At 37.4% G+C, this 18,955-nt stretch overlaps 1 protein-coding gene across 4 annotated transcripts in view; it reads left to right on the top strand.

Moving 5' to 3' along the window:
* The window catches only part of NCOR1 (nuclear receptor corepressor 1), a 229,829-nt gene that overhangs the window by 171,396 nt on the left and 39,478 nt on the right, over nucleotides 1–18,955 (top strand). For 3 of the 4 annotated variants that reach the window (XM_037068881.1, XM_037068884.1, XM_037068880.1), the window contains exons 23-31: nucleotides 3,788–3,948; nucleotides 6,024–6,144; nucleotides 6,238–6,339; nucleotides 6,703–6,803; nucleotides 8,958–9,126; nucleotides 11,166–11,306; nucleotides 12,941–13,024; nucleotides 13,753–14,009; nucleotides 16,923–17,283. In XM_037068881.1, coding sequence (XP_036924776.1) covers nucleotides 3,788–3,948; nucleotides 6,024–6,144; nucleotides 6,238–6,339; nucleotides 6,703–6,803; nucleotides 8,958–9,126; nucleotides 11,166–11,306; nucleotides 12,941–13,024; nucleotides 13,753–14,009; nucleotides 16,923–17,283 — 1,497 coding nt within the window. The remainder of the gene's footprint in view (nucleotides 1–3,787; nucleotides 3,949–6,023; nucleotides 6,145–6,237; nucleotides 6,340–6,702; nucleotides 6,804–8,957; nucleotides 9,127–11,165; nucleotides 11,307–12,940; nucleotides 13,025–13,752; nucleotides 14,010–16,922; nucleotides 17,284–18,955) is intronic. The other variant, XM_037068883.1, reaches the window with a different exon arrangement.

Here is an 18,955-nt window from a genome sequence, read left to right as displayed (position 1 = left end):
TGATGCTTTGTGGAGGAACTACTCAGAATGATTTTAAATTTAGATTTATCTGAAAGAATAAATAGATAAGACTAGGTAAGCAAAAGAATAATAAAATGAACAGGAATTTGTTCTGCCAGACATTAATATGCCACAAATCTAAGTGGTTTGGGTGATTTCACTTTTCTGTGTTTTTTTAATTTTCTAAAAATTATGTGTCAATTTCATTTTAAAAAGGAAAATTATATATTACATGTAATATATATATTATGTCTTACTATGACTCACATGTGTGTCCTTTAAATGTCTAAAGTTTTCTTATACTTTTATGTGGAGATAAATTCCATAGAGTAATTTTTATTAGTATTATTGCAGTAAAATTCATAGTTTTATAAGCTTTGGTAGGTTTTTTGGATTAGTTCGATCTACTTCTTTTGAAAGGCTTCTTCTTCCATTTCTTATTACATTTATTATTCTTCATAGTAAGGAGTGGGCTTCAGCAGGCTAATTATAAGATTCGGAATCCTCAGAGATCTGACTTCTAATTCAAGTCAGGCTTGAATTTGTAGAATGGCTGGATAATCTGTTGTTTGCCCGGTGTGGTCTTTATTGCATTTGAAAATACTTGATTTTCCTAATCAGAGGAAAGATAACTTATTTTTCCTTTTGAAGAGAAAATTATAATTGAGTTTTTGAGGATTTTACTAGGCTATAGTGATGCTGTCTACACAGGAAATTTAGATTTATAGGGTTTCTTAACCTCTCTGTGGAGGAATTTTAGGCCTTGATCTCAGTGTACAGTTAGATCTGCCCCTGGATGGTGTGGGTTTGGTCCTTTCACACTTAACTCTTTAATTTGGGGTTTATCCCTTATTTTGATAACTTTAACTTTCATAGGAAAATTGGTGGCCTCTATGCCTCATGCTGAGTTCAGATGTGCTCTAGAGCAGGAAGCACGGAGGTACAGGACTGCAGCAAGGTCTGCATCACTGTGTAGGCTTTCCTTGAGAGAAGACAGTAAAGTTGTGCCACAGCCTGATAAGAGCGCAGCCTGCTCTAGTGTCCCACCAGGTAAATGTTGTTCCTTTGGGCAGTGGCTGCTGGCCATCTACAGATATTAGACATGGGTGGTTTATTTTTTTATTTTTGTTTATTCTTTTTAAAAAAATATTTTATTGATTATACCATTATAGTTGTTGTTCTATTCCCCCCTTCATTCTCCTCCACCCTGCACACCCCCTCCCCCACCATTGCCCCCCTTTAGTTTATGACCATGAGTCTCAAGTTCATTAGATTCTATATTTCCCCCACTATTCTTGCCCTCCCCTCTATCTGTTTTCTACCTACTGTCTATGCTATTTTCTGTACCTTCTCCCCCCTTCTCCTCCTCCCAATCCCCTGTTGCTAACCCTCCATGTGTTCTTCATTTCTATGGTTCCACTCCTGATCTAGCTGTCCTCTTGGTTTGCTTTTGTTTTAGGTGTGGTTGTTAGTAACTGTGAGTTTGCTGTCCTTTCACTGTTCATATTTTTCATCTTCTTTTTCTTATATAAGTCCCTTTAACATTTCATATAATAAGGACTTGGTGATGATGAACTCCTTGAACTTGACCTTATCTGAGAAGCACTTTATCTGCCCTTCCATTCTAAATGAAAACTTTGCTGGACAGAGCAATCTTGGCTGTAGGTCTTTGGATTTCATGACTTGGAATACTTCTTTCCAGCCCCTTCTTGCCTGTAAGGTCTCTTTTGAGAAATCAGCTGACAGTCTGATGGGAGCTCCTTTGTAGGTGACTGTCCTGTTATCTCTTGCTGCTTCTAGGATTCTCTCCTTCATTTTAATCTTGGCTAATATAATGATGATGTGCCTTGGTGTGTTCCTTCTTAGGTCCAACTTCTTTGGGACTCTCTGAGCTTCCTGGATTTCCTGGAAGTCTATCTCCTTTGCCAGACTGGGGAAGTTGTCCTTTATTATTTGTTCAAATAAGTTTTTCACTCGTGGCTGTTTCTTTCCCCCTTCTGGTACCCCTATAATTCAGATGTTGGAACATTTCAAGATGTCCTGGAGGTTCCTAGGCCTCTCCTCATTTTTTTGAATTCTTGTTTCATCATTCTTTTCTGGTTGGATGTTTTGTTCTTGCTTCTGGTCCACTCTCTTGATTTGAGTCCCAGTTTCCTTTCCATCACTATTGGTTTCCTGTGCATTTCCATTCATTTCAATTAGTTTAGCCTTCATATGTTCCTCTAATTTGTGACTATAATCAACCAATTCTCTGAGCATCCTTATCACCAGTATTTTGAACTGTGCGTCTGAGAGGTTCGCTATTTCTTTTTCACTTAGAGTTATCGGCTCCGGGGCTTTGAGTTCTTCTTGAGCCATATTTTGGACTGTTCATGCCTGTTACGTATGAGGAGCGGAGCCCTAGGTGGTCACCAGGACAGGGCAACTCAGGTGCTGGGTTGTGATGCTGTATGTGGGGGCGGAATCAAAGAAAATCGATGGCAGTCCCCTTTGCCTCCTCCGGCCTCCGGGGCCATGTGGTCTGTCTCACTGCTCACTCCTTTGCTGGGTTTATCTGTGCTCTCGAATGTGCAACTGTGCTCAGCCTGCCCCACACCCTCACTGGGTTGACGATGCTACCCCTGCTGCCTGCGCGCCTGGGTCGCCTGGGTCGGAGGATTCTTCCTGCCCCACCCTGCTCTGCTGCTGGCTCCACCCCTCTTACCGTCCAGGTTGAATGGTTCGTTGTTGTCGGACTTCGGTATAGTTCAGTTTTCTGTTCTTTGACTGTGTCTTTGTTTACTAAACCTTTGTTGTATTCAAACTTGGTTGTGGGAGAATGCACAGTGTTTCCACCTACGCCTCCATCTTGGCAGAAGTGGCGTGGGTTGTTTAATCTCATGAACTAAGGGCTCTTCCAGGACTGTCCTTGTTTTTTTTTTTTTTTTTTTATAACTTTCTTATTTCTCTGCATTCCATCATTAATTATATTCAGCTGAGATTCACTGGCCCACTGGGAAGTTTATATTGACAACATGTATATTGTGACATTGACTGGCTTTTCTCTTAAGAGTACAAGTACTTTTTAAAAATCTTGAGATCTCCATTGTCCCCCTACTTACTGCATAAATTCAAGAGTCCAGGTGAGCTAGAATCAGTAACTGTTTCTCAAATTATGTGAGATACAAAGAGGATGTATAATTGGTTGTCAGTCATGTCAGTAGATACCAAGTATTCCTAAGGAGTGCCCTTTTATCTCACCTCCATTGTAAGGTCCAAAGAGTGGTGGAAAGAGAGGAAAAAAATACCATATTTTGCCATGTATAATACGTACTTTTTTGCCTAAATTTTTTATGGAAAAATTACACATGGGTATGATTATTACATGCCATGGGTATATTAATGGGTATAACAATCCTGTGTATAATGCACACAAAACATAGGTGTATATTGTACATAGAAGCACATTATACGTAGTAAAATACACTATTAAAGATTGCTATTTACATATGCTAAGCAGAAATAGTTTGAAATGAACATTAACTTTTTCGAAAGCTCTGGTTTGACAGAGCTAAATATTGGAATTAAATATTTTCACTTCACAAATACCATTAGTGACCTGAATATGTTTGTATACAGGTTTAATTCAAGTGTCAGGGAAGTTTAAAATAGAAATGTTCATCCTCCGCTTTATCTTGCACTTACAATTTAATTTTTGATTCAAAAATTTACGAATGACTAAGATAGATAAAATGTTTCAGACTAGGAAATTGACTATTTTAAATCTTTCTTTTGTTCCTTCTAAAAGCTCTCCAGCCTGCTCCACATCAAGTGATAACTAATCTTCCTGAAGGGGTTCGGCTTCCAACAACTCGACCCACTAGGCCGCCTCCTCCTCTCATCCCATCATCCAAAACCACAGTAGCTTCAGAAAAACCATCTTTTATACTGGGAGGCTCCATCTCACAGGTAAAATGGCTTCTCTTCCCAATAGCTGTCCTGATGAATATGGCTGTGGTAAAAATTATACTTCCTTCTCATACTAATTTGTCAGAATCCTAGTAAATAAAAATCTTTGTACAGATATGAAGGGACAGTGCCCAGAAATGCAGTAATCACTGCACTCCATGCCATGCAGAGAAAGTTTGTGCGAGTTACATGCCTAGATTGAGTGAGTGTGGTATACCATCTGGCTTAATTGTGTGCTCTAAAGTTTAGTGTAATTGAAAATGGAATATTTTCAAGTAACTAGAAAATTTGATATATTAAGAATATTTGTTATTATAAAAACCGCATATTAAATTATGATTGTTAGGCCCTAGTTTATTCTGACTTTGGCTACTATATATATTTTCTTTTTTAAATACCATCTGATCTTAATGGTTTGATCAGTTTTGACTGTTCTGCATAGCCAATGATCACACTTCTGTCGGGTTATACCCAGTAGAACATTTGCATCACATCAGAATTTTCTCATGCCCTTTTCTAAGCAGACCTCTTCCAGTGCCTGAAGCAACCACTGCTCTGCTTTCTGATGTTGTAGATTAGTTTTGCCTTTTCTGTAATTTCATATAAATTGAATTATATAGTGTATACTCTTTTTTGTCTGTCTTTAACTTAGTATAGTGGTTTTAGGAATATATCTAGGTTTTTGTGTAACCAGTGGTTTCTTCCTATTTATTGCTGAGTACGTCTCCATTGTGTGAACTTACCAGTTTGTTTATCCATTTCCTTGTTGATGGAAACCTGAACCGGTTCTAGTTTTTGGCTATAAAAACTGATAGGAATATTTTTGTACTCAGCTCTTTATAGACAACATGCTTTCATTTCTCTTGTGTAATTCTGACAGTGGAATTGCTGGGTATACATATATTTTACTTTATATTTTCCCAGAGTGGTTCTACAGTTTTATCCTACCACCAGCAGTGTGTGATACTTCAGGTTGCTTCATTTCTTGTCAGTTATTTTTTAAAATTTTAGTCAGTCTGATGGGTGTATGATATTTTTGTGGTATGATATTTTATTTTTTTATTTTGTATTTTCTTGGCAGCAAAATGAGGTTCAGCAGTTTTTCATATACTTACTGGCTATTTGTACATCTGATTATGAAGTGACTGTTTTATTGGGTCTTTTTGTTTAACTAGATTATAGAAGTTCTTTACATATTACATACAAAAGCTATATCTTCTCCCATTGAATAGGTTGTCTTTTTTAATGTTTTGTTGATGGTTTCCTTTGCTGTGTAAGCTTTTTGGTTTGACATAGTCCCATTTGTTCATTTTTGCTTTTGTTGCCCTTGTCTGAGGAGACATATCCAAAAAATTACTGCTAAGACTGATATCAAAGAATTTACTACCTAGGTTTTCTACTTTCTTTTATAGTTTCAGTTTTACACTTAAGTCTTTAATTCATTTTAAGTTTAGTTTTGAATGCAATGTAAGAAAGCAGTTCAGCTTTTTTTTTCCCCAAGTGTCTGTCCAGTTTATGGAGAGACTGTCTTTTCTCCATTGGATATTCCTACCTCCTTTGTCGTAGATTAATTGCTTATGTAAACACAGATTAATTGACCATAGGAGTGTAGAGTGATTGACATTTTTTATTCTATTTTTTTAAAGATTTTATTTATTTCTCTTTAGAGGGGAAGGGAAGGAGAGAGGGAGAGAAATATCAATGTACGGTTGCCTCTGGTGTGTCCCCTGCTGGGAACTGGCCTGCAACCCAGGCATGTGCCCTGACTGGGAATTGAACCGCAATCGTGTGGTTCACAGGCCCGCTCTCAATCCACTGAGCTACACCAGCCAGGGCTACATTTTTTAAATTGACCATTTTATTAATTGTATATTAGTTGACACTTTATTAATTGACCATATAAGCATAGATTACCTGACTGTGTAAGGATTTCCTTCCTTTATAAATACTTACTTTAAATTTTGGTCAGCAGAGGTATTAATTTTTATAAACAGAAATGTGAACATTAAATTTATAATTTATAGTTGACCTTGTGAAAAGGCATTGTTATTTTAGTCTTTTAAAATTATTTTTAGGGAACACCTGGCACTTACTTGACTTCTCATAATCAGGCTTCCTACAGTCAAGAAACAGCTAAGCCCTCAGTGGGCTCTATCTCTCTTGGACTGCCACGGCAACAGGAGTCTGCCAAGTCAGGTCAGTGAGTAAAACTCAGAGTGTTTCTGCATTTGTAGCATTATAGTCAGTAACTCAGTGCTCGATCTCTTCATTTTTCTCTTTGCCTCATAGCTACTGTGCCCTACATCAAGCAGGAAGAATTTTCTCCCCGAAGCCAAAATTCACAACCTGAGGGTTTATTGGTCAGGGCACAACATGAAGGAGTGGTCAGAGGTAAAAATATGCTGTTCGGCAGAAATATTAAACTTTTGTCCCCAATAAGTTTATTAAAGTAAGTAATTGATATGTTTTAATGGTGGGTTTTTTTAAGTTAGAGCTTTTAGATTCTAGATTTATGGTTTCTTTCCATGTAAAATTTATTTAAGAACTTTGAAGTTCTGTATTTCAGCAGTCCTTTGTAGTAATTGCAGTACTATTTTAAAAGTAGATCTCAGTAAGTCAAAAAGTATTTCTTTGTGCTGCTGTTTCCTTCTCTTCTTAACCCTTTCCCAAGTAGGGACTGATTTTTTGTTGTTGTTGTTGTTTTCTGTGCAGAGGTAGGGGATGTAAACTGCAAATGGTTTTCTTTTTATTCAGGTACCACAGGAAGCACTCAAGAAGGAAGTATAACTCGGGGAACTCCAACCAGCAAAATTTCCATGGAAAGTATCCCATCCCTACGGGGCTCAATCACTCAGGTTCGTTGTAGTGATTTCTGAAATACCATGAACACTGGAGGTCAAATCTCGAGCTTTGGCTGTTCCAGCTATGTATTATAGTTTTGTGATTAATCTGTTAATTGTTCTGGGTTATGAGACTGGATTTTAGTGGTGATAAATCCCAGATCCATAAATTGCATAAAGACATTAATGTGATTATTTTGACTACAAGCTGTATTATCTACACTTGGTTCATTTGAAAAGTCAATTATTTGAAAATTGGCAGAAGAAGCAAGTTCTAATTGATGCAGCTTTCACTGTCTTCCTGGCAAAGCTCTTACCACATGCTTAGCTTAAATAGAAATTGAAAGAAAGTTATTATAGAATATTGTTCTCTTGCTTTTGTCTCTTATGAAAAGGAAGGTCCACAATCTTAGTATGTGAGCTGCCTTGCTAGAATCAATGCTAAACTAGGAAGTGTGGATTGCATTGACCGATGTGCTAAAAATCAAGAATCTTCTTCCAATTTTTAGGCTAAATAAATTGCTAATTTTGAGCAATAAAAGATCTTTTCCTCAGATGTTAATTATAGTTTGACATGTAAAACAGTCTTTAGCCTTTTTATTAATGTAGATCTGGGAAAGGAAAATTTTGTGTTGGGAAATTATTATGAACAGAGTCCTGTGCTTTTGCAAATTGTACCTGTCACAGGTTTTCTGTTCTATTCTTCTTCCTTGTAGTTTCTCTTTCCTAAGACAGTGGTTGTTAAAGTGTGGTCCCTATACCAGTAGCATCAGTGTCCCCTGAGAAATTGTTAGACATATGAGGTCCCACTGCAGATGTACTGAAATCTCACCCATGGGGTTGGGACCCAGCTATCTGGATATTCAGCTCTCTAGGATTCTGCTGCATGCCCACTTGAAAAACATGCTCTGAGACCTTGCTGACCAAGTGTATACTTTGTGCCCCAGAGTATCAGCATTACCTGGGAGCTTGTTAAAATAATGCAGAAATTTCAGTCCCCACTTTAGACCTGTTGACCCAGAATCTCCATTTTAACCAGATCCCCTGGTATTCCCTCCTTAAGATATGGTTAATAGTATATAGCGTATAGTGATCTAGAAAGTTACATACTAACTCTTCAGGTCTGTCCTTCCACATTTGACCATAGTATATGTTCCCCTGAAATTAGTTTGTAGAATAAGCCAACATTTTAATTTATACAAAAGAAAAATAAATGGTCTGTGTGCATTATTTTTATTTTTCATTTTTGCTCTGGTATCCAAACTGCCTAAGAAGACAAAATGAACTAGATCAGCTGAGGCTAGTCTTTATCAGTTTAATTTCAAATCAGTTGTACATGGGTACTTTCAAAGTAGGTAAATAAGAGTAAATATATTGGTCTCCTTATTCCCACTGTAAGCATGTCATTTCACATTGTCCTGTCTAGAATTTTGGGGACTTTAAATCTGTGAGTGGGTTAAGTCTGGGCTTTCCACTTTCATTTTAACCCAGGCAGCTCACTTGTACAAATTATTCTACATATTAGGTTTCATTAATGATTTTCCTTGAAGGAAGTGTTTACTGCTTAAAAGAAAGGTAGAAAGATCAACCCAGAAAAGGACTTAATGATGGTGAAAATTCAGATGATATGGTCTAAACAGAATCCACGTTACAAAATGGAAGCTTCTGGGTTTTCCTCCCCTTCCCTGATTGACAACTAGAGATCTAACCGAGCAGACAGTTTGGTAATTGAACTGCTCTTTCTTCTTATCACATTATGAGAGAAAGTTATGGTACTCTAAAAGTTACAGCTTAATTTATTAAACTATTTTTATTAGAAAATTTGAAAAAGTTTTATTATATTTACATGGTTTTAGGCCTTAAAATAATTTTTTTCACCAGTTAAGTGCCTTCATGAAAGTTTGAATTTCCAGTGGGAAAGAAAGCTAATTCAACTCATATTTTAAAGAGGTTTTGTGCATCATTGTTCAAAGATAAAGATATAATATCTCTTTATATTTAATGTCATAAAAAACTTAATGTCTGATTTCCTCCCATGTGCTTATTTTCTCTCTTTTGAAGATATGGGTTGATATGACTCTTAGTGCAGTAGGTTAAATTTTCTGGGTGGCTCACATTTCCATGGAACTTGAGTGACTTCTCTGGTGCTTATGTTTGATTTGATGTCAGGGTACCCCAGCTCTGTCCCAGGCTGGCATACCAGCCGAAGCTTTGGTGAAGGGACCCATTTCTAGAATACCCATTGAAGAGAGCAGTCCTGAGAAAGGCAGAGAAGAAGCTGCATCCAAAGGCCATGTTATTTATGAAGGCAAAAGTGGACACATTTTATCTTATGATAGTAAGTATTATGTCTGTACACTGGAAACATTGCATCTGCTTCCCCACATACTTGCTTTAGGGAAGTTAGTTTCTCTTCTCTAAGCCCAGATTCCCTCTCTGTAAAGGGTTCATAATAATGCCTTCTCCTGAAATGTTTGAGAAAACCTAAGTGAGGCAGTCCATAAAAAGTGACAGTGTAAACCTTATAGTGTAGTGTAAATGGTATCTAATGTGAACTACAGTCTGTCAATTTAGCCTAAGAAAAGAATCTTTGTTAAGTTTAACAGAACCACTTTTATTTTAGAAAAATTCTTATTTTAAGCCTTAGGGAGTAGGTAATAGATTAATCCTAGAAAAAGTATTGAATTTAAAATCTTCATAAGTATAACTATTGTAATGTCTATATGAAAACATTTCTTTAGGTATACTCTTTTTCTCCATTAATATTACTTCATAAGAATGACTCAGTTATGGTATAAAAGCCAAGTGATGAACTGGATTTGAGTTCTCATTTGCAAATGTTTTTGTGGTCAGAATAATTATTAGTTGTGCTTTATCTTTCTCCTCAAATACAAAGAAATAAAATGTGTGAGCACAGAGTGCCTGATGCAAAATATGTGGTAACTTTCTTATTTCCTTCCTCCTTTATAGTTTTAACATCCTGTCTTATATTGGTTTGCATTTTGTTTCTGGTGAAAGAACTTAATGTACATTGTCTAAGCCAGAAGTCCCAATGTCATCTTTGACTTCTAAAGCTTTTCACATACAGTCAGTCACTTAAGTTGTTTCTGTTCTCTTTCCTAAAGTCCTGGGAATCCTTCCATTTTTGTTTATTCCAGTGTTACCACCATCTTTCATCTAGAAAGCTCAGTAGCTGACTAACTGATCTCCCTGCCTGCAGCATTAATCCATAGTCAGAACCCTATGTCATGTCACTTGCTTGGCTCTCCATTGCCTTTAGGGTTATTGTAAGCTCATTACCTTGGCTTAATCACCCCTCTATGATCTACTTCCCTACTTATCTCTTCAGATGGTTCCCTTCCCAGGTTTGTTTGTTTGTTTGTTTGTTTTAAGATTTTATGTATTTATAGACGGGAAAGGAGGGAGAAAGAGAGGGAGAGAAACATCAGTGTGTAGTTGTTTCTCACATGCCTCCTACTGGGGACTTGGCCTGCAACCCAGGCATGTGCCCTGACTGGGAATGAAACTGGCGACTCTGGTTCATAGGCCCAGCACTTGCTCCACTGAGCCACACCAGCCAGGGCCCTTTTTACTTTTTCCCTTAGCGCCCTTGCATTTACTCGCCCTCCATTCTTTTTTCCTAGATTCACTGTACACATGAGCCATTAACTGAGTTAAAGCATTTTTAAAATATAATTTTAATTATATATTTTTCCACTGCCATTTATCCCCCTTATATCCCTTTTCCCCCACGATCACCACACTGTGGTCCATGTCCATGAGTCCTTTTTCCTTTTTGCTTGATCCTTCTACCCCCTAACTCCTAAGTTTAAGTTATTTTAATGTGCCATACTCTGTCTTGCCTTGGGATCTTTGTGTTCATTGTTGCCTTGGTCTGTGTCACCTCTTCCTCCCTTTACTTTGACCTAAGCAACTCTTATTTGTCTGTCATTCAGGTCTAAGCTTAAATATTACTTTTAGCGGCCTCATCAGTACCTTTAAATGTTAGGTTCCCCTTCCTGCATTCTCATCCCACATTTTACTTCTCTTTTCATAGTACTTATTACACTCTGTAGTAATTGCCTATTAATTTATCTGTATCTGTCACTATTGGGTAAGTTTAATGAACAAAGGACTTAAAGTTAACCTTATCTGTAAGCCTAGCTTAAGCTGGAACTCAGTATATATATTTGAATGAACAAAGACATTTTTATAAATATCATTTGCACATATTTATATTATACATTAAAACTAGTAGGTTAAGACAAATTTTTATATTCTTGTTTTTATAAGATAGACTATGAAATTACAATAACTTCCTTACTGTACAATAGCTTTGACCTCTGTCTGAGCAATTCTTGTTTCTGTATTCTACAGATATTAAAAATGTCCGAGAAGGGACAAGGAGTCCAAGAACAGTTCATGAAATCAGTTTAAAAAGAAGCTATGAATCAGTGGAAGGAAATATAAAACAAGGATTGCCAATGAGGGAGTCTCCTGTGTCAGCACCATTAGAGGGTAAAATCTTGTTTCCAGAACATAATTTAGATACATTTAATTTTGTATAATAAGTTTACATCATTGGATTAGGTTATATTCAAACTGTTGTTTCTACCTGGAATTTATATTAATATAGAAATGAAACATACTAATATATTATTAATGTGTATAATATAGAAACTAGATAATATATTAATATGAAACATTAATGTTTATATTTACATCTAAATTAGGTAGTACATGTCAGTGGAAGGAAGTAAAAGTTAAACATAATTGGTCACATCATAAGTAAGTACTAGAATTATCATATAACTTGTAGGTTTTCCTATTTTAGTTAAATGAGATTAAAAATGTGAAATTTACTACGAGAACTTTGCTTTTATTGTGAGGCAGAGAAGGTGAGGTAATAGATCAAACAAAGACATGTATCTGAATTAGAACTTCAGTTTTTCATGGTGAACTTGTGCTGATCATATGATATACATTCAATAAATGATAGTATGGCTTTTTTTTTTCTTTTTAATGGCTAACTTTCTTTAAATCTTAACCTGCCTCAACTGTTTAATTTTAATCTGGATGAAACCAGGGTAAGGATTTATCAATCTTAGAAGTCCTGTCTACTTTTAGATTTTCTTTATATTTAAAAACAATCTTACTCCCTTTTATTTAAGGGTAAATGGGTATGGTTATTTCCAATTCTTGATTCAAAATTACCAGCAGTACAGGGTGGGGCAGAAGTTGTAAGTGTGCTCACACAGAGTTTATTTTTGTATTTATTTTCCATCTGAACAACTGTAAACCTACATTTGCCCCATCCTGTACACATATTGTACAACATGAATTTGTTTGAGGATATTTATAACTCCTTGATTTTGACTTTCATGTTTGCTTTATCTATTTTTAAGTTATCCCTTTTTCATGTTTTCCTTTTCTCAGAGATATATTTCAAAGCTCAACAGTGATTTTCAGTCTCTTTGTCTTTTCTCTCACCTTGGTAAAGAAGCATTGGGATTTTAGATTTAGCTTTGACAGTGTCTTTCTTTTCTTTTTTTAAAATTCTCACCTGAGAATATGTTTATTGACTTTAGAGAGGAAGGAAGAGAGAGAGAGAGAGAGAGCGAGCTACTCATCGGTTGCCAGGGATTGAACCCACAACCTTTTGGTGTACAGGATGATACTCCAACCAACTGAGCCATCTTGCCAGAGCTTGCTCTTTCTTTTTTGACCAAATAGATGTCTCTTGTGGCCATTTTATATTTAGAAAAACATTTAGAAAGGAATAGGTGGTCATGTTTGATACTTTCAACTTTTATTTCATGACATTCTTCTGAGTAGTTCACAGATGAAAAAAACCTCCCTCCTTTTTTAAAATTACAGTTGTCATTTAATATTATATTAGTTTCAGGTATACAGCATAGTACTTAGACACTTACAGAATTTAAGAAGTGAACCCTCCAATAAATCTAGTGTCCACATAGCACTGTACATAGTTTTAAATGATACCCCTTTCTCCATAGAGCTTTTATCAAAAATACATAAAATAAATACATATATATAAATACATAAATAAATTCTAAAGACAATATAAAATATATATGTGAATTGACATATCCATTGTATTTAATGCTTGAATTATTTTCTTGGTTTGAAAGGGCTGATATGCCGAGCATTACCCAGGGGAAGTCCTCATTCTGACCTAAAAGAAAGGACTGTGCTGTCTGGTTCCATAATGCAGGGTAACCATTTGTTTGTGTGTTTGTTTGTTTGTTTGTTTGTCTGGCATGACTGCCTTACTGGCAGAGTAGTTCGACATTAACTTGCAGTGCAGTGTGTGAAGCCTGCTTTTCAAGATATTTTCTTCTTTCGAAATGTTACATATTTAAGTCTTGATTATAAATCTTTGGTTTCTGAGCTGTATACTTTATTTGCAGATGATAGTTGCCTAATAGTTGAGTTAGAGACATCTTTACCATATTAGAACCATTGTGTGACTGTAATGAAAGATGTCTTAAATTTTGAACAACCCTAAAAAATGACTGATGAATATTTATTGAAGGATCTATTGTAAACAAAATTGATTAGAAACTGCAAGGTGAAAAGGCATTAGTTTTCTTAAATTGTGGTGAAATATATGTAACAAATTTATCATTTTAACAATTAAAAAATACTTTATTTATTTTTAGAGAGAGGGAAAGGGAGAGAGAAAGAGAGAAACAAAACCATCATTGTGTAATTGCCTCTCACGCATTCCCAACTGGGGACCTGGCTTGAAACCCAGGCATGTGCACTGACTGGGAATCAAATTGGCAACCCTTTGGTTCACCCTTTGAGTCCGGCACTCAATCCACTGAGCCACACCAGCCAGGGTTCTTTTTAACAAGTTTTAATTGTACAGTTCAGTGCCATTGTTATGTAACTATGGGTGCTATTTTAATAAGTATATATCTTGAATTCTCTTTTAAAGGCACACCAAGAGCAACAACTGAAAGCTTTGAAGATGGCCTTAAATATCCCAAACAGATTAAGAGGGAGAGTCCTCCCATACGAGCATTTGAAGGTGCCATCACCAAAGGAAAACCATATGATGGCATCACCACCATCAAAGAAATGGGGCGCTCCATTCATGAGATTCCACGACAAGACATTTTAACTCAGGAAAGCCGGAAAACCCCAGAAGTGGTCCAGAGCACAAGGCCCATAATTGAGGGTTCCATCTCCCAGGTAATGGGATCATGGTTCCTTTTGATAGTCATTCAACTTTAGATGAAACATTTTAAAAAGTGCAGCTTAATAATGATAAGTAGTTTTTATGAGGTCAGATCTTTTGGAAGTAAACATGAAAGTGTTATGTATGCTTTATTATTAGTTTTTATTGTGTCCACAGTGTGGAGTGTGTAATATGGGAAAGTATGCAACTCAGAATTGATGGGCTCGTGATTGAGGCATGCACATAGACAAAGATTACAATACCCAAAACACTAACTTGAAAGAATATATGCACTCCTATGTTCATCAAAGCATTGTTTACAGTAGCCAAGATAAGGAAGCACACAAGTACCCATAAATAGATGAGTGGATAAAAAAGTTGTGGTATTAGCCCTGGCTGGTTACCTCATTTGGTTATGGTAGCATACCATACCATACCATATCCATACCAAGGCTGTGGATCTGATCAGATCAAGGCACAAACAAGAAGCAAACCAACTTCTGGCCAAGATGGAGGTGTAGATAGAAATACTATACCTCTTCCCACAACCAAATTTAAGGACAAAAAATATTTAGAAACAAAAACATAACCAGAATGGACAGAAAATTGAACTGTACCAAAGTCCGACAACAACAAAGTATTCTTCCAGACCAGTAAGGGGGAAGAGTCCGTGGCCAGGGGAGAAGGTCATAGCANAAACAAGAAGCAAACCAACTTCTGGCCAAGATGGAGGTGTAGATAGAAATACTATACCTCTTCCCACAACCAAATTTAAGGACAAAAAATATTTAGAAACAAAAACATAACCAGAATGGACAGAAAATTGAACTGTACCAAAGTCCGACAACAACAAAGTATTCTTCCAGACCAGTAAGGGGGAAGAGTCCGTGGCCAGGGGAGAAGGTTGTAGCAGGAAGAGGCAGTGGTTAGCAGAACTGGGTGCAGGGAGGAAATGAGGCTCACAGGCAGTTGGCTGACCAAGGACACACAGTCACGCAGAAAAACCAGGCAAGACAAAAGGGCATTGAGACAGACCTCCTAACCCAGGGCCCCAGTGACAGGAAATAAAGGCTAAAAGCACCGAATGAAAAAACTTGTGGGGGTTGAGGTGATGGGAGAGGCTCCCAGCCTCACAGGAGAGTTTATTGGAGAGACCCGTGGGGTCCTAGAATCTGCATAAGCCCATCCACCCAGGAACCAGTACCAGAAGGGCGCAGTTTGCCTGTGGGAAGTGGCAGAGGCGACCGAAATCTGAGAGAGAGCAGAACAAGCGCCTTTGCTCCCTCTCTGACCCCGCCCCCACATGCAGTGTCACAACCCACCAACTGGGTTGCCCCACCCTGGTGAACACCTAATGCTCCACCACTCATACATAACAGGCACAAACAGACCAAAAAATTATGGCTCAACCAGAAGAACAAATCAAAGCCCCAGAGCCAATACTTTTAAGTGGCCAAGAGAGAGCCAACCTATCAGATGCACAGTTCAAAACACTGGTGGTCAGGATGTTCACAGAACTAGTTGATTTTGGTCACAAATGAGATGAAAAAATGAAGGCTACACTAAGTGAGATGAAGGAAAATGCACAGGGAACCAATAGTGTTAGAAAGAAAACTGGGACTCAAATCAATGAAGTGGACCAGAAGGAAGAAAGAAACAACCAAACAGAAAAGAATGAAAATACAAGAATTCTACAAAATGAGGAGAGGCTTAGGAACCTCCAGGACATCTTTAAATGTTCCAACATCCGAATTATAGGGTACCAGAAGGGGAAGAGGAAGAACAACAAGTGGAAAAGTTATTTGAACAAATAATAAAGGAGAACTTCCCCAATCTGGCAAAGGAAATAGACTTCCAGGAAGTCCAGGAAGCTCAGAGAGTCCCAAAGAAGGTGGACCCAAGGAGGAGCGCACCAAGGCACATCATAATTACATTACCCAAGATTCAAATAAAGGAAAGAATCCTAGAAGCGGCAGAAGATAAGGGGACAGTCATCTACAAAGGAGTTCCCATCAGACTGTCAGCGGATTTCTCAAAAGAGACCTTACAGGCAAGAAGGGGCTGGAAAGAACTATTCCAAGTCATGAAATCCAAAGACCTACATCCAAGACTGCTCTGTCCAGCAAAGCTTTCATTTAGAATGGAAGGTCAGATAAAGTGCTTCTCAGATAAGGTCAAGTTCAAGGAGTTCATCATCACCAAGCCCTTATTATATGAAATGTTCAATAAAATATATTTTAAAAAAGAAGCAAACCAATCAATGCGTAATAAGTGGAACAACAAATTGACGTTTCTCTCTTTCTCTTCCTGTGCTAAAAAAAAACCAATAAATTTAAAGAAGTATGGCACATACTTCTTTAGTAATTGAATATTACTTGATCATTAAAAAAAAAATTTATCATTTGCAATAGCATGGATGGACCTGGAAGGTATTTTGCTAAGTGAAATAAACAAATACCATATGATTTCACTTATATGTGGAATCTAGAAAACAAAGTAAGTGAACAAATAAAACAGAAACAAACATAGATACAGAGAACAAACTGAGGATTACCAGCTGGGGAGGGGGAAGAGGGGCTGGGTGAAAAAAATAAAGGGATTAGGAAGTACAAATTGGTAGTCAGAAAACAGTCACAGGGATATAAATCACAGCAAAAGGAATACAGTTAATAATATTTTAATAATTATGTACGGTACCAGATAAGTACTTAAAATATCGGGGGAACACTTTGTAAAGTATATAATTGTCTGTCTATCCACTATGCTGTACACATGAAAGTAATACAAAATAATATTGAATGTAAATAGTAATTGAAAAAAATGATTACTACAACACAGTATAATTTCCATGAGCCAAACATAAACATTAGATAGAAAAATATTTAGATGCTTTGGGCTACCTGTAATATTTGTCTCTTTCCCTTTAGGGTACACCAATAAAGTTTGACAGCAGCTCAGGTCAATCTGCCATCAAACACAATGTCAAATCCTTAATCACAGGACCTAGCAAACTAGCCCGTGGAATGCCTCCACTGGAAATTGTACCAGAGAACATAAAAGTGATAGAACGGGGAAAATATGAGGATGTGAAAGCAGGCGAGCCAGTGCGTTCCCGCCATACATCGGTGGTAAGCTCTGGTCCCTCAGTTCTTAGGTCAACTCTTCATGAAGCTCCCAAAGCACAGCTGAGCCCTGGGATTTATGATGACACCAGTGCTCGGCGGACACCTGTGAGTTATCAGAGCACTATATCCAGAGGCTCACCCATGATGAATAGAACTTCTGATGGTATGTTACTCTTGTATTCTCATCTGATCATTCTTATTGTACTTTTTCATGTCTGGCAAGTAGTAAATGTCAAATTGTCAGCTTTGCATTGTCACAGATTGTACCAAATTAAAAATAGACATAATTGTAGGTAAAATACAGAATGTTTTAATCAAATGCAGAGTAGGATAGAGTCCATAAAGGCTCTAGAATAAGTATAGTCTTAGAGTGTGTGTGTGTGTATGAGAAAATAAAATGAGGTAGTATGTTTAAGGAACTTTCAAAGAATAGCGCTAGGTATGTTGAGTGGACTTGGTAAATTATGGTTTCGCTGGTGGGTACCTCAGTAAGGTAAGGGACATAGATTTTTGTCAGGTGGTTCCTGAAACAATGAGATCTTTGATAATGGTTCCACTTATCATTTTAAATTTTATTGAAGTACCTATTGAAGGCTCATCTGGAAGGCTCTTGGCTAGACACTGTGGGAGTTTAAAGGTGAAAAGTGTCTTAGGCGTAGGGAGAGGTGTAGCATGGAGGAGGAGATAAGGGAAGTGCCTGCCTATTGGTAGGGTAGTGAATCCAAAACCTTTTTGCTTTAGTTTTGAAGAAGAACTACCCTGCATAAGGAAAATGCACTCTCTCTCTGAGCAGGGTGAGTCTGGGAAGGGGATGTAATAAATCAGAATATGTTACTGGCTTGGGACAGGCAGATTTGTTTGATTATGGTAAAGTTAATAGTACCAAAATGGTAATAATTAGATGGTAGTGGCCGTTGTATAACATTGTGAGTATATTTTGTCACTGAATTGTACACTTTAAAATGGCTAAAATAGTAAATTTTATTTTTTGTGTGTTTATTTTCGGTGTTCTGAGACCCAGTTTCCAATATGGTGTGGCGGGAGTGGGGGCGGGAAAGATTCCCCACACGAACAAACAGTTCTCAAACTTCATCAGTATGTCCCAGAATTCAACTTATTTCCAACACTACCTACCCAGAGGTAGCATCAGATTTCACAGGTTACATGTCCATCCTGTAAAACTTTGCACCCTCCTGACAACATCAGATGCCAGTTAGGCTCTTACTTCTGCTTCTGACCAACTGGATGCAGGTTGGGGGTCCCAAGGACACCCTCCAATGCAGGGTGCCAGTTGAAAGTCCAGAGTGCTACCAGTGCTTTTAACCTACTGGCAATAAATCAGAGGTTCCCATAGTCCCCTCTTGGGTTCAGTTACTTTCTAGAATGACTCACAGAAGTCAGAAACATTTTAGTGACTAGATCACCAGTTTATTTTAAAAGAATATAATACAGCCCTGGCTGGTGTAGCTCAGTGGATTGAGTGCGGGCCTGTGAACCACAAGATTGTGGTTCAATTCCCAGTCAGGGCACATGCCTGGGTTGCAGGCCAGTTCCCAGCAGGGGACTCATGAGAGGCAACCATACATTGATATTTCTCTCCTTCTCTTCCTCTCTAAAGATAAATAAATAAATAAAATCTAAAATAAATAAATAAATAAATGAGTAAATAAAAGGATATAATACAGAAGCAGCTAGATGAAAGAGATGCATAGGGCAAGGCATGAGGAGGGGAGCATGGAGCTTCCATCCCCCTTTCCCTGCACCTCCATTGCCTACCAGCATGGAAGCTTTCTGAAGGCAGTCCTGGTTTCTTATGAAGGTTTTGTTATGTAGGC

The sequence above is a fragment of the Sturnira hondurensis genome, unplaced genomic scaffold (assembly GCF_014824575.4).
Source record: "Sturnira hondurensis isolate 20B ecotype Veracruz unplaced genomic scaffold, ASM1482457v3 Scaffold0018097, whole genome shotgun sequence".
Lineage (NCBI taxonomy): Eukaryota > Metazoa > Chordata > Mammalia > Chiroptera > Phyllostomidae > Sturnira > Sturnira hondurensis.
Note: the sequence above shows the minus strand (reverse complement) of the source record. Positions and strands in the feature narration are given on the sequence as shown.